This window comes from Hyalella azteca, unplaced genomic scaffold (genome assembly GCF_000764305.2).
Source record: "Hyalella azteca isolate HAZT.00-mixed unplaced genomic scaffold, Hazt_2.0.2 contig3349, whole genome shotgun sequence".
NCBI lineage: Eukaryota > Metazoa > Arthropoda > Malacostraca > Amphipoda > Hyalellidae > Hyalella > Hyalella azteca.
This window is the reverse complement of record NW_025933600.1, coordinates 17,645-29,494: the sequence shown is the minus strand read 5'-3', so window position 1 is coordinate 29,494 and position 11,850 is coordinate 17,645. Positions and strand designations below refer to the sequence as shown.

General features: G+C 39.1%; 1 protein-coding gene across 1 annotated transcript; it reads right to left on the bottom strand.

The window, feature by feature from the left end:
• Positions 1–1,742: 1,742 nt before the first annotated feature.
• On the bottom strand, positions 1,743–11,546 carry LOC108667783 (probable tRNA (guanine(26)-N(2))-dimethyltransferase). The gene is made up of 11 exons (XM_018154853.2): positions 11,217–11,546; positions 10,876–10,976; positions 10,202–10,664; positions 9,786–9,862; positions 8,496–8,883; positions 7,326–7,475; positions 6,420–6,546; positions 6,104–6,174; positions 5,608–5,672; positions 5,011–5,176; positions 1,743–2,535 (listed from the first exon to the last, which is right to left on the bottom strand). Exons 1-11 carry the CDS (start codon positions 11,400–11,402, stop codon positions 2,308–2,310), a joined length of 2,022 nt encoding a protein of 673 aa, XP_018010342.1. The 5' UTR covers positions 11,403–11,546; the 3' UTR covers positions 1,743–2,307.
• Positions 11,547–11,850: the final 304 nt, after the last annotated feature.

Here is an 11,850-nt window from a genome sequence, read left to right as displayed (position 1 = left end):
TCGTTTTGAATTCGAACCTGCTTGCTAATTGCTACCACAGTACCACATCCACTTCAGCTGATACAGAACTTGATGATGATCCACGGCTCCACGCACATATAAAACTGAACTCATAAGGATTAACTCGACTAACATTCACAAAATTAATTGCACTGTTGCACAAACTGGTAATAAATCACTTAGAAAGATAAATTTGCATCACTCTACAAAATGCTTTACGCAAATACATCTAAACCGCATCTCCAAAAGCACCACGAAGACTAGCAAGTCGCAGGCTGAGGCCGATGCTCGAGCTGCTAGACATCGCGGATCGATACATAGTCAAATGAGAGTCTGGTTTCATCTTATATTGTAGGTTATTTACTTTACAATACTAGATTGCTTAATGAATTCTTTAAGAAATTGAAGATTCAATTTATACTTCTTCATTGTAATTGAAAAATGACATTACACACTTTCCTTCCATAATTTTCAATTAAACGATAAGTTTTTGAAGTTCCAGCTGATTCTATAATTTTAAATAGAGGCATATATAGAATTTTATAATTAAAATTTTGCAATTTGATTTAGATATCAGAAATAAAAATATTATGATCGGTTATTTAATGCTTCCAATCATTTGTGAGGTTGGGATTAGTTTGACAAGCGTAACGATTATGCCATATGGTAAAATGTTACACGACTCGAAAATAAATTTTAATTTCATTAAAGCACTAATTTAGTTAAGATACTATCGAATGAGAAAACCGCAGTAAACATACCAGTATTTTGTTGTTGTTGTTTCTTTTATTAGTTTATAATATCTGCTTTCACTTTTTTGGATGAAAACATAGCGCAATTCTCTGCAGCGTTAGGAGCTTTACTCAAGATGATTCACACTATCACTTTTTTGATCAAAATTCTTTTTAAAAATATAAAATACTCTGTTCATCGGTATTTGAAGGACTGTCGATAAAGTTCTATCTCAAATTTCTTCACAAACTTCGGAGAAACTTCTTCGCCAGAGGCAAAGTAATTCGACTGGTTTTTGAAAAAGCACTTTCATAAAGGGCTACATGTTCATTTATAAGAAAAAATAGCTCAATCGGTGATTTTTAAAATCTGTATTTAAGGTCGGTGAAAACATTTTATTCGTGCTTGAGAAGGAACATAAAAGTAATTAGTCTAGCGGCCATATGTTTACTAGCGCTTCAGCTAGTTAGCTATCTCGCACCGAAAATCAAGATGAACATCACCAACTGGTGGAAGATCTCAGTTATCGTCTTATCGATTATCGAAAGTTTCACAAATCAAAAATTGTTCCTCACCCAAAAGGTCTCAATTGTCCAGCCCGCTGAAGCTAGCTCAAAAGAAGCAGCGTTAGCATCTCAAAGAGGCGAAGTGACAAGGAGAGACAGGTGAAAAGCAACAGAAACTAAGACAATCGAACGAGAGATCGCTTACACGGGACGTCGGTCGCCCGCACGAGAGAGACAGAGGAGGAAAATGTAAGAGATCCCACCTACATAATAACTTAATGTAAGGAATCCTACATACATAATAACTTAACCCCACAACTGAGATCTGCAGTCAGACACCGCGAGCTCAAGGGTCGGGCGCTCTGGGCGCAATTCCCATAGGAGCGCGAAATCAACATAAAAGTAAAACACCGCAAAGGCAAGCCACGGTGCTTCGCAGCATTTCATGGGTATAAGTATATCTAATATTTCACGGCACCAAAAAGGCAATTAAAATTCATTTAGTCATCCTTGCATTAACATTTATTCTAAAACTTAAGCCTCATTAACAGTCCAACTTAGGATAATTTTAGCTAATACAAGCGCTTATTTTTATTGAAATATTTCAATTGCTTTCATTTGTCGTTCAACAACAAAACTCAACGCAACAGAAACTCGGGAAGAGAATATCAACACAGGACCTGCCTTACAACAAGTCGCGCGTTAAACAATATTCGCAAGCAGATTGCGCGCCTTAAACTTGAAGTTTCTGCGCCTCGAACTTGAAGTTTCTGCGCCTCAAACTTGAAGTTTCTGCACCTCAAACTTGAAGTTTCTGCGCCTCAAACTTGAAGTTTCTGCGCCTCAAACCTGAAGTTTGTGCGCCCCAGACTTGTGCGCCAAACTTGAGACGCAAGACCGTCAATTTATTGGTTGTTCCAAAACTGATCTCAATAAAACCGGACGTCAGCAAGCGACAAATGAATAACTATCGAGGTTGAAATAAGAATCTACACACATCAGTCAAGTCAAGTCAAGCATCCGTGAACAAGTCAAGCATATGTTTTCTCTCTCAAGACTCTTAAAAAAGTCAAGCCTCCGTGTTCTCTGTTCCTCCGTCATGACCGCCGTCAGGGACCTTGCGCTTGCGGGCGTTGCGGCCCTGGTTGCGCAGCTTCTTGGTCTGCTGGTCCTCCCCCAGCACCTTAGTGGCGTCACGCGTCGCAGGGCCCCAGAACTTCTCAGGGTTCAGCTGGAAACGCAGCAGCGACTTCTGCTGAGACTCGGGATTGGCGTCGGGATGTGCACGGAAATCAACCTGAAATCAGTGTGGAATTCTAGAGGGGTATTAAATTAACCAGCGCATATAGCATATTGGAAAGGCCATCATACAACCAATCAGTCTGAATAAACATCATGATCCCACAACCAATCACAGTCTGGATAGGATGGCATCATGATCCAACAACCAATCACAGTCTGGATAGGATGGCATCATGATCCCACAACCAATCACGGTCTGGATAGGATGGCATCATGATCCCACAACCAATCACGGTCTGGATAGGATGACATCTCGACCAATCACAGCAGGAAAGGGACGTGTATCCGTCCAAAAATGAATGAAACTTCACACACATTTCCTAGAATTCCAGCCTGTCTTAAATAATCCTAGACTTCGATGATTATCTGTTGTCATAATTTGATCTTGAAATAACATTTTCTTACTTTTATTTCTACCAGTTTTATCCGTAGGCGCAAGTATAATCAGTTTAAAAAGAATCTAAGTAAGGAGTATAGTTTTGAAATAGATAAATGGGTACCAACAAATTTTTAATTACGGGGGGGGGGAGGCCAAAAACCGGACTGATTCTTTAAAAATGTCTTTATTTATGCGAAATCTTCTTTTATATTTTGCTGGAGTGAACTCAAAGTCACTCGGGACAGTTCTGCAAGTTCGTCAATACTTCAACGTTAATCTTCAGGGATTAGGTCACTAATTTTCTCAGCATTTTCTTCAGTGCAGTAAGTGGAATGACGACCTGAGCGAAGTTGGTCGTCAATTGACATTTCCCCTTTCATAAAACGAGAAAAAAACTCAAAAACTCCCCATAGCTTTATCCTTATGGGCTGTTTGTAGCATTTTCTTGCCAGTTTTTCGCAGAAACAAGCTAAATTTTAAGGCAGCGCATTGCACACGAAAATCAGACACCATCAAAAAAACGACGAGCGCGCAGAAGTATCACAAAAAATTGTGATAATTTAACATGGCCTTCTAGTGCAGCAGTGCGTGGCTACCATATGCACATGCTGGGAGAATGCGGTACTACCGAAACTTCGCCCCACACACAGACAGTCCCGATTTTTCTGGATCGCCCCTCGTAATTAATCAATCAAAAAATTTGTACTAAAACCAAAACGCTTTACTGAATAAGAAAACATTTACCAATCAACAGACGTCAGAAAAATTAAGTGAAATCTTGTACCCATCCATGCATATTTTCAAGTTACATTAAATGTCAGAAGTACGTATCAAACTAAACCTTAAAGGCAATACAGAACATTCAAACAAAGATTAACAACTGGCTTGTCAAGCATAGAAAGAATTGAATAGAAATTTTAACACGATGCTCTAAAGAGCACATCATAGAATAACTGACCTCTTAGCCAAGCATTTTCTTGAAAATAATTAGCACACTCGAGACTAAATTATTAATCACAGAACACAGTCCGCACTCTTTGATTTGCGTGACGTTCAATACAGCGAAGTGAGGCACCAATTGAAACATAGAGAGTACGAAGTATAAACGTCAGGGTTCGTACCGGTATTTAGGAAAAAATTCAATGAATTTTCCATGACTCTCCATGACTATCAATATAATTTTCCAAGACTCGTATACGGTAGGTTTAGCATGACTGGAAGACTAACTGCGCATATTCTATCATCTCCTACAGTTTGTAAATAGCAAACGTGTAAATGCATAGCTCTTCATGGCTTTTCAAAGGTGGCATGGCTCTTCAAAGCTGCTTCCCCCATATTTGACACATCAAACTGATAAAAGTCTTTCGAGCACAATGTAGTACAAGATATCGCCATACCTTCATGCTTTGCATGACGAGCAAGCCAGTTACGATAAGCTTCTATCCTTAACCACATGTCATAAAATTTACACTTTCCAGGCATGGTGATGTAGAAATTGCACGCTGAAGATGGAACGCTGCCACTGCACATCAAAAAGTTATCCAATGCAACTTAGCTCGGTGACCGAGCTGAGTGCGAGCTCACGCGATTGGTTTCTCCAATCCTAACGCAAGAAACAAGATACTGTGGCAGTCTCTTATTTCATGCGTGCCAATCAGAATGCAGGAAACAAGAGACTGCACAAACAGTAAACACACGCAGCACAGAAAAAACACTTCCTTTTTTCTTCTTTTATTTGCAAATTCCACGACTTTCCACAACCTGAAATGAAATCCAATGACTATCCAGGCCTGGAAAATGAAAAATCAAATTCCATGACTTTCCAGGTTTTCTCGGTATTAAGGAAACAAGAGAGGCTGACCTCGGTGGTGGAAGGTCTGTTGAGCAGGAAGTGTCCGGAGCGTCGGTGTTATAAACGTGCTCGGTATTGAGAGAAAAATATAACTCTGTACTCACTGCAGTTAGTGACAGAAAGCGCATTTTCTCGTCGACGAAAACGTGGAGTCACGGACGGACAGACGGGCGGGCATGACGAGCACAATAGCGCCTTTTTTCCATAAATGAGAAAATGCGCCAACAAGAGAGGCTGACCTCGGTGGTGGAGGGCCTGTTGAGCAGGAAGTGTCCCGGAGCGTCGGCGTTGGCCCGCATGCGGTGCGCGGGCTCGGTGCGCTCATGAGCCCTCACCACGTCCCACACAACCTCCGCCGGGGCGTCTGTTTTGATGCTCGTCTTGTGGCAGTGCGATGACGACACTCTGGATCATGATACACGAGGCTTTAAATGTGTTTCATTTGAGAGACTAGGGTGTAAATTATACAAGCAAATATATAGACATTTGGGGCTACGGATGAAAAAATATATAATCGAGGTACAAAGGGGGCGCATTAGTACAGGGTTTGCGTCTCATTCGTAAGCCCGTCGGAGCGATTATCAATTACCTCTATACACGTGTCATGCATTAAGAAAGAAAGAATAAATAATGTTAGCAACTAAACAAATGTCCTAAAATATGCAAATTCCCATAAATCTGTAAAAAGAGTTTACTTTCAATCCAAAACAGGGAGAGTAGAGCGCTTTTCACATGAAAATTTCATTAGAAGTGGACTAAAGGTTATTAGATAAGAGACACACATGCTTGATGTTCATGATTTACTACTATAAAATATAAGCTAAAGGTTTATTTACCTGTAACCTGCGTTTAGAAGAGCTGATTTGAAACGCTGTAGTTTACCAGGCATCGTCCCGACCACCTTGAATGCGGTAAACACATATCATCAAATGAGTTAAATGAGCAGTAAGGAAAAAATGACTTGAATAATTAATATATGTTAGTCATTTTCTACTTGCAATAAATTTGAATTCCTGTAACGTACAATACAACATAAGAACAACAACGTAACAATATTTCAGGAAGCAATTTTGTAAATCTGCACGAATACTGAAAAAAAAGTTAGTTAAACCTCTAGCAGAGTGAAAGATATGCTACTGATTAGAAGGTTTCCCTCAACATTCTTTTGACCGGTGAAAGAAATATTTTATATTAATAGCAACATTGATAACGGAACGGAGGCTTGCGGCGAATTCTCGAGGCTCGTTTTTTGGCACAAAGATTTGCCTATTTTCCCAAAACATAAAATGTAAGTGAAGGTATGAAGGCGCAGGTGATGACAATACTACCAACCTGACAGAGCTTGTCGTGTACGTAGTAGAAGGGAACGTCTGGCAGCTCCTCTTTCATCATCTGCAACATGCCTGCAACAACCTTTACCTTCATCTATACATTTATTTTCCATCCGAGAATAATATTGAGTCAATGATAACCACAACAAGTTATATCAAAATGAATTATGTGAACAAAACATATCAAGATTAAATTCAAATGATGACAGATCCATTCAAAATAAATTTAACCAAACCTAGAAAATTTCGGTATAGTCACGGGACTATTTTCCTGCTGTATTATTTTTACACAGAAGACAAGCCATGAGGTAACGTACCCATGACGCGGCGCTCCGTGCCCAGAGGTTTGGTGAAGAAAGTGCCGCTGCCTTCCTCCAGCTGAGCAAGCATCGCGTCTAGGAAGTCGTGGTTGTGCAGAGCGCCCAACCACACCGGACCTGCCATCTACAACGGCACCGCGACATCAATTCAAACCCGCTCAGCTAAGCTGACTTTTTAACGGTACGTAAATTCAGTCAGGAGTGTTGAGCCTCAACTGATGAAACATTTCGTCAGTTATGGAAAAATCGGGTTCCAAAGACCGGATCCCTTGTGGAATCAAGTCACGAAAAGTACAGGAATCGGCAACAGGCCATGGGCCTATTTCTTCAGTGCCGACATTTCTTTTCAATTCTAATAATTTTCAACGCGAATTTTGAAAATTTCACTCGGGGGAACCAACATTGAATTTAGAATTTATTAAGATAACAATAGGGAATATAATTTCTGTATTACCAGTTACCACTGAGATGTCAGATTATTCTGAGTCAAGTGATTTTGATAATCAAAATACTGAATACAATCTGCTATGGCAGTGAAGAAATAAAAATTCTCACCAGCTTAGTTGTCAATGAAAAGGAGGTGCTTCCATTTATTCTGTAACACACGCTTTAAAGAAGATACTTATTATATGTTGTTTGATGAGAGCTTCTAAATCAAGTCCCAATATAAAAAAACGCCACAGATGAGGTTATCTAGAATGTCAATTCTTTTGCACTAAAACGGATGCTGACAAGTCAATAAATAACACAAAGCTAGAATATTATTATTATTATTATTTAGATTTTAGAATATTATTATATTTTTACATGTAATCACGTACAAAGACGTGATAATATCTCTGTGATAACATCCTCAAAATAACGACAACGTCACTCAACAACGGCCGAATTGCAGATCATAACCTCATGCTTGCTGTTGCAGTGTTGACACGCATGTATGAAGGGTGGGACGCGAGATAGCTTGTGCTTGACGCTCCTGCCGTCCACGACGATGTGTCCCATGGGGGTCGTGGTGATCGTGTCACATCCCACACATCGGTACATCATACCAACCTACACCGGAGTATAATAATAATGTGATAGTGAGCTTGTGATAGTGCACTAATCAAGAATAAAACCTTACAACTAACTCGTATATTATGGATAACACTTTTGGAGCGCTATGTTGTGATTGTCATCCTGGTAGTGGCGACTAGGGAGGGGGGGTGATAGGTCAGTTTTTCCGGGCACTCGATGCCACTGGTAGTTCCACGACCATCACTGGCTCGCTGACCCGCCAGAACCATTTTATTGCATTACACAACACCCTGGACAAGCCAGGTACTCATTTATCAACCAGAGTTGGATGAATGGCTGAGATGACCATGAGCTGAGCTTCCGGGTAGAACTTGTCCTCAGTGGGACTCGAACCCAGGAGCTGGGTGCGAGAGACAGAGTCTCTCACCACTTCACCGTCCAAGACAAGTGTTATTTTGGATAACACTCGGACAGAGAGTAGTCCAATAGTACAATAATAACTATAACCTCGATTAAGAGTACGAGTAACACAACACTAGTGATGTGATTATTGGAAATGCGGGGTGAAGGCCCAGCCGGGGATATGGAGTCCATTCGTCAAATTCTCAACAACCTCAATGGTGGAATTATAACTTTCACTTGCATGTGAGAAAGCCGCCGTAAATCAAGTAATTTAATAATGTACCTTTTAAACATACTTCAGATTCGTATATTTACACGTGCTGTAATTTGTGAATATAATCGATTTTTAACTTTCTTCGTTACATTAACTTGGTAGCATCAATTGAAGTATCATGAAAGCATACGAACTTAGTCAACTCTTTTGAACTAAAACGGATGCTGACAAGTCAATAAATAACACAGAGCTAGAATATTATTAATTTTTTACATGTTATCACGTACAAGACGTGATAATATTTCTGTGATAACATTCTCAATATAACAACAACTTCACTCAAATTGGTCACTTAGCTCATCTAGCAAGATATTCTGAAGAGATTTGTGCGGATGATTGTCGTAACGAGTGGTTAGAGTAACATTCTTCGTAATACAAACCTTCGTATAGGATTCCTTTACTTTGAGAGCGCTGGTCCGCACTCTGACCGCCATGCGGATGTAGAAGTCGGCGCTCATGCTCACTAGCGGCTCAATATAACGGCCGTAGCGGTTGGCGTGCGACTCCAGAGACTGCAGGGCAATGCGCAATGCAATTTCATGGCACGAACGAATCTTGAGTGACGTAGAGCCGTACTTGGAATAGCAAGTGTCAGGTGAGTTGCCGCACAGCACAGCCATGTCTGTGCACGTCACCAGCAGTAGCCCGCCCTCTGACACAGCCTGCACAGCTCCGTCTAAAAACAAGTGAGGGGAGCCGTACGGGTCCAAGTCAATGACGTCAAACTGCTCGCCGGAGCCATGACCTCGGTTAATGTAGAGTAGAAGACTGCAACATGAGATCATTAAAATTAACAGAAGAAGAACATGTTACAATTTTCTCACAATAGTTGAAAACGATCTTTGCTTTTGAAAAACCCACTTAGTTGATCTTTCGTGACCGCTGTGTCAGGTGTAAAAATCAAGCGCCACCTGACGGATTAAATAGTTCTACTTGAGGACAGGGAATTGTTGACTAAGTGCGTGTGGAATAAGTAAGACCCTTCTCTCTAAAGAACTTTCTCTTGACGTGAGGTGGATACATGAGAGTTATATTAGTAGTATAAGGTTAAGACGTCAACCGTTAGGTCGGAGTAGCTCTAACGCGAGTTACATGGCGGCGTACTTGTCAGTTACTGGAGGCCTTGCTAAGGTTCCCAGCCTTTTTATAGAATCACGGCTTCCGCTCACTATACTGAAGTCTTGATCGCGTGATGTGTCACGACTGTCACGTGATGGTGTCCATGCTGACTCAGGTCTAGTACTTTTCCATCAATCTCAACCACCTCTAGTGAATATTACGTCTCAATTGCAGATGATCTAATCTTAGAATGTAATTATAATGAATAAAATGAAACGCCTGATTGACAACAGACAGCTGGAAATTACCTATTCTCTATAAAAATACATCCACAATACATAGAAATCTAAATACACCTAGTCATAAATAATTTCAGTGCATTGTGAAAATTTTTTCAAGCATGTTACAAAAATTGTGAATCTTGTACTTTTCAATGAAAATTATTCAATTTTTTAAAAAGAGAACTTAAATTTATACCAATATCCATTTAAAATTTATATAGTGTAACACAGCAGAATAATCATTAGTTATAATTGTGACTAGCATGAAACCTCATGAATATCTTGACATGCATTTCATAAACATGATATAAGTTCGCAGCCTGAGCATACCTAGCATCGCATTGACTGGGTGAGACGAGATGCTCCACGTGGTTGTATTCAATATTTTTTCTCATGCACTCCACGGCCTGTAGCAATAATAGGAATTTAAACATATCTGCATGTACCAAAACTTTTATTTACAAACAAACTCCTGATGAAAAATTAATGCTTTTTATCAAAAGCAGTTTATATGTATTATCAGTTCTTATTTATTATTTACCAAGAAAAATTACATCTACCACATTACCACTCGACTATTAATACAGCTGGATTGACTCTACCCTCATTTTTTCTTACCTTGACTCCTGTAATAGATACTTTTTCACATTTTTAATCCATGTATGTAAAATTATATTGGAAACAACCACGTTAGAGTTTCATGCACAGAATATAAAAGGAAAATTGAGAAAGCCATAGGAACTGACCTGCTTTGACAAATCATTGGCAATGATTTCTTTGATGCCAGGGACTTCCTTTGCATATCTGATGGATCGCAGACCAGAAGCAGCCAGAGCCTCTAAAATTCGTAGTCCATTTGCATTAACAACTCCAAGTTCTGGTACCCCACTCAGATTTCCCGGCTCTTCAATGCCTTGACTATTATTACTACTTTCAAATGTTGTACAGTTTATACCAACTTCTTCTTGAGTAGATTTGTCATTCAAATTTGAATTGGAACAATCAGTCAAATCGGACACATTCTTGGGTTGAGCAACATTGCAAGAACCCAGAACAGAGCCAGGTATTGCATTTGGTTTCAAGTCATGTAATTTGTCTTCTGAATTTTCATTGCTTGAAGTGGTAAACTTGGTTTCAAACTTGTTCTTCTTGTGTGAATTTCTTCTTTCTAACATGTATTGTGATGCAAATAATCTCAGGATGGTGATACTGGAAAAAAAATTAGTAAATAGTTAGTTCAGTGAATTGGCTTTTGAAGTGCTTAGATAAACATTCTTTAATACTCATAAATATTAATCCAGCAACAAGCTGTGAATAAATAAGAACAATGATCAATTTAGCTAAGAAGGGTTCCTAGCTGAGAAAAAACTGGGGCTCAATAACTACACCAGAAATGAAATTAATCAGAAAACTAGGATACCTCATATCTCTGTTGAACTCTTGCACTGGATTGTAGAAGACTTTGTTGCTTGATGGAAACAAAACCTTCCCCTGGCCCTCAGAGACTTCTGATAAGCTGACCTGAAAAAAGCCATGTAAATCAATGCTTGAGATAATGATCACTATTGAATCTTCTTCATGAGTAAGGATATAAAATTCAAAATTATATGAATATGGGATGAATTTAAAATTATATTATCCTGGCTATATTTGGTATACTCATCACTCAGAGCAAGAAAATTTTAATACCATATATCAAATGTATCTATTTTTTTTCCCAGACATTTTTATATAACTATTAGGGCTGATGGGAATACTCACCCCATTAACAATGACTTCTTTAATCCGGCCATTTTCCTTCTTTTGGCACACTGCATTGGTAAGATTTTTATCATCGCTTTTGGCAGAAGCCAACATGTTCCCGGCATCCATTAGCTTGGCTGCTTTGTCTTTGAATCTTTTTAGACTTCTTAGGGAAGCCAAAAGCTTGGGGCAGCTTCCTTTCATTAATTTCTTGCCTAAATCATCAATCAAGTTAAAATTTTACCTTATAACATGTAAGTAGAGACAATTTTTATAAAAATTAGAGCTTCAATATGAAAAATTCATTTTTTCAGTTTGTATGAATTATATTACTCGGAACTTCAATTAACATTCTGGGAGAAAGATTTAGAGGTGAATGATTTTTTTAGATAACCTTAATTTAATTTCTATCATTACTCAACTAGTAGCTCAATAAATTAGTAGGCAGGTATGTATTACAATGGGGACAATCTTGTACAGGTAAAAAATCTTCTAAGTTATCTTCTTCTCCAAGATCAACAAGATGCATGCCACATTGTTAGGGGCACTCCTAACATTCGAGCTCTAAAGGTCCGGTAAGACCAATATAGTATTGGCTTTTATCTCGTGAAAACTTGATGAAACAACCTAACAGCAGGACAAATGAAACACA

Excerpts from the sequence above, each read along its gene's own strand:
- LOC108667783 (XM_018154853.2), bottom strand. The coding sequence starts at position 11,402 with ATGAAAGGAAGCTGCCCCAAGCTTTTGGCTTCCCTAAGAAGTCTAAAA. Across the intron at positions 5,673-6,103 it reads TACACGACAAGCTCTGTCAG|GTGGTCGGGACGATGCCTGG; the intron begins GTTGGTAGTATT and ends ACCGCATTCAAG. Across the intron at positions 2,536-5,010 it reads ACAGGCCCTCCACCACCGAG|GTTGATTTCCGTGCACATCC; the intron begins GTCAGCCTCTCT and ends CACTGATTTCAG.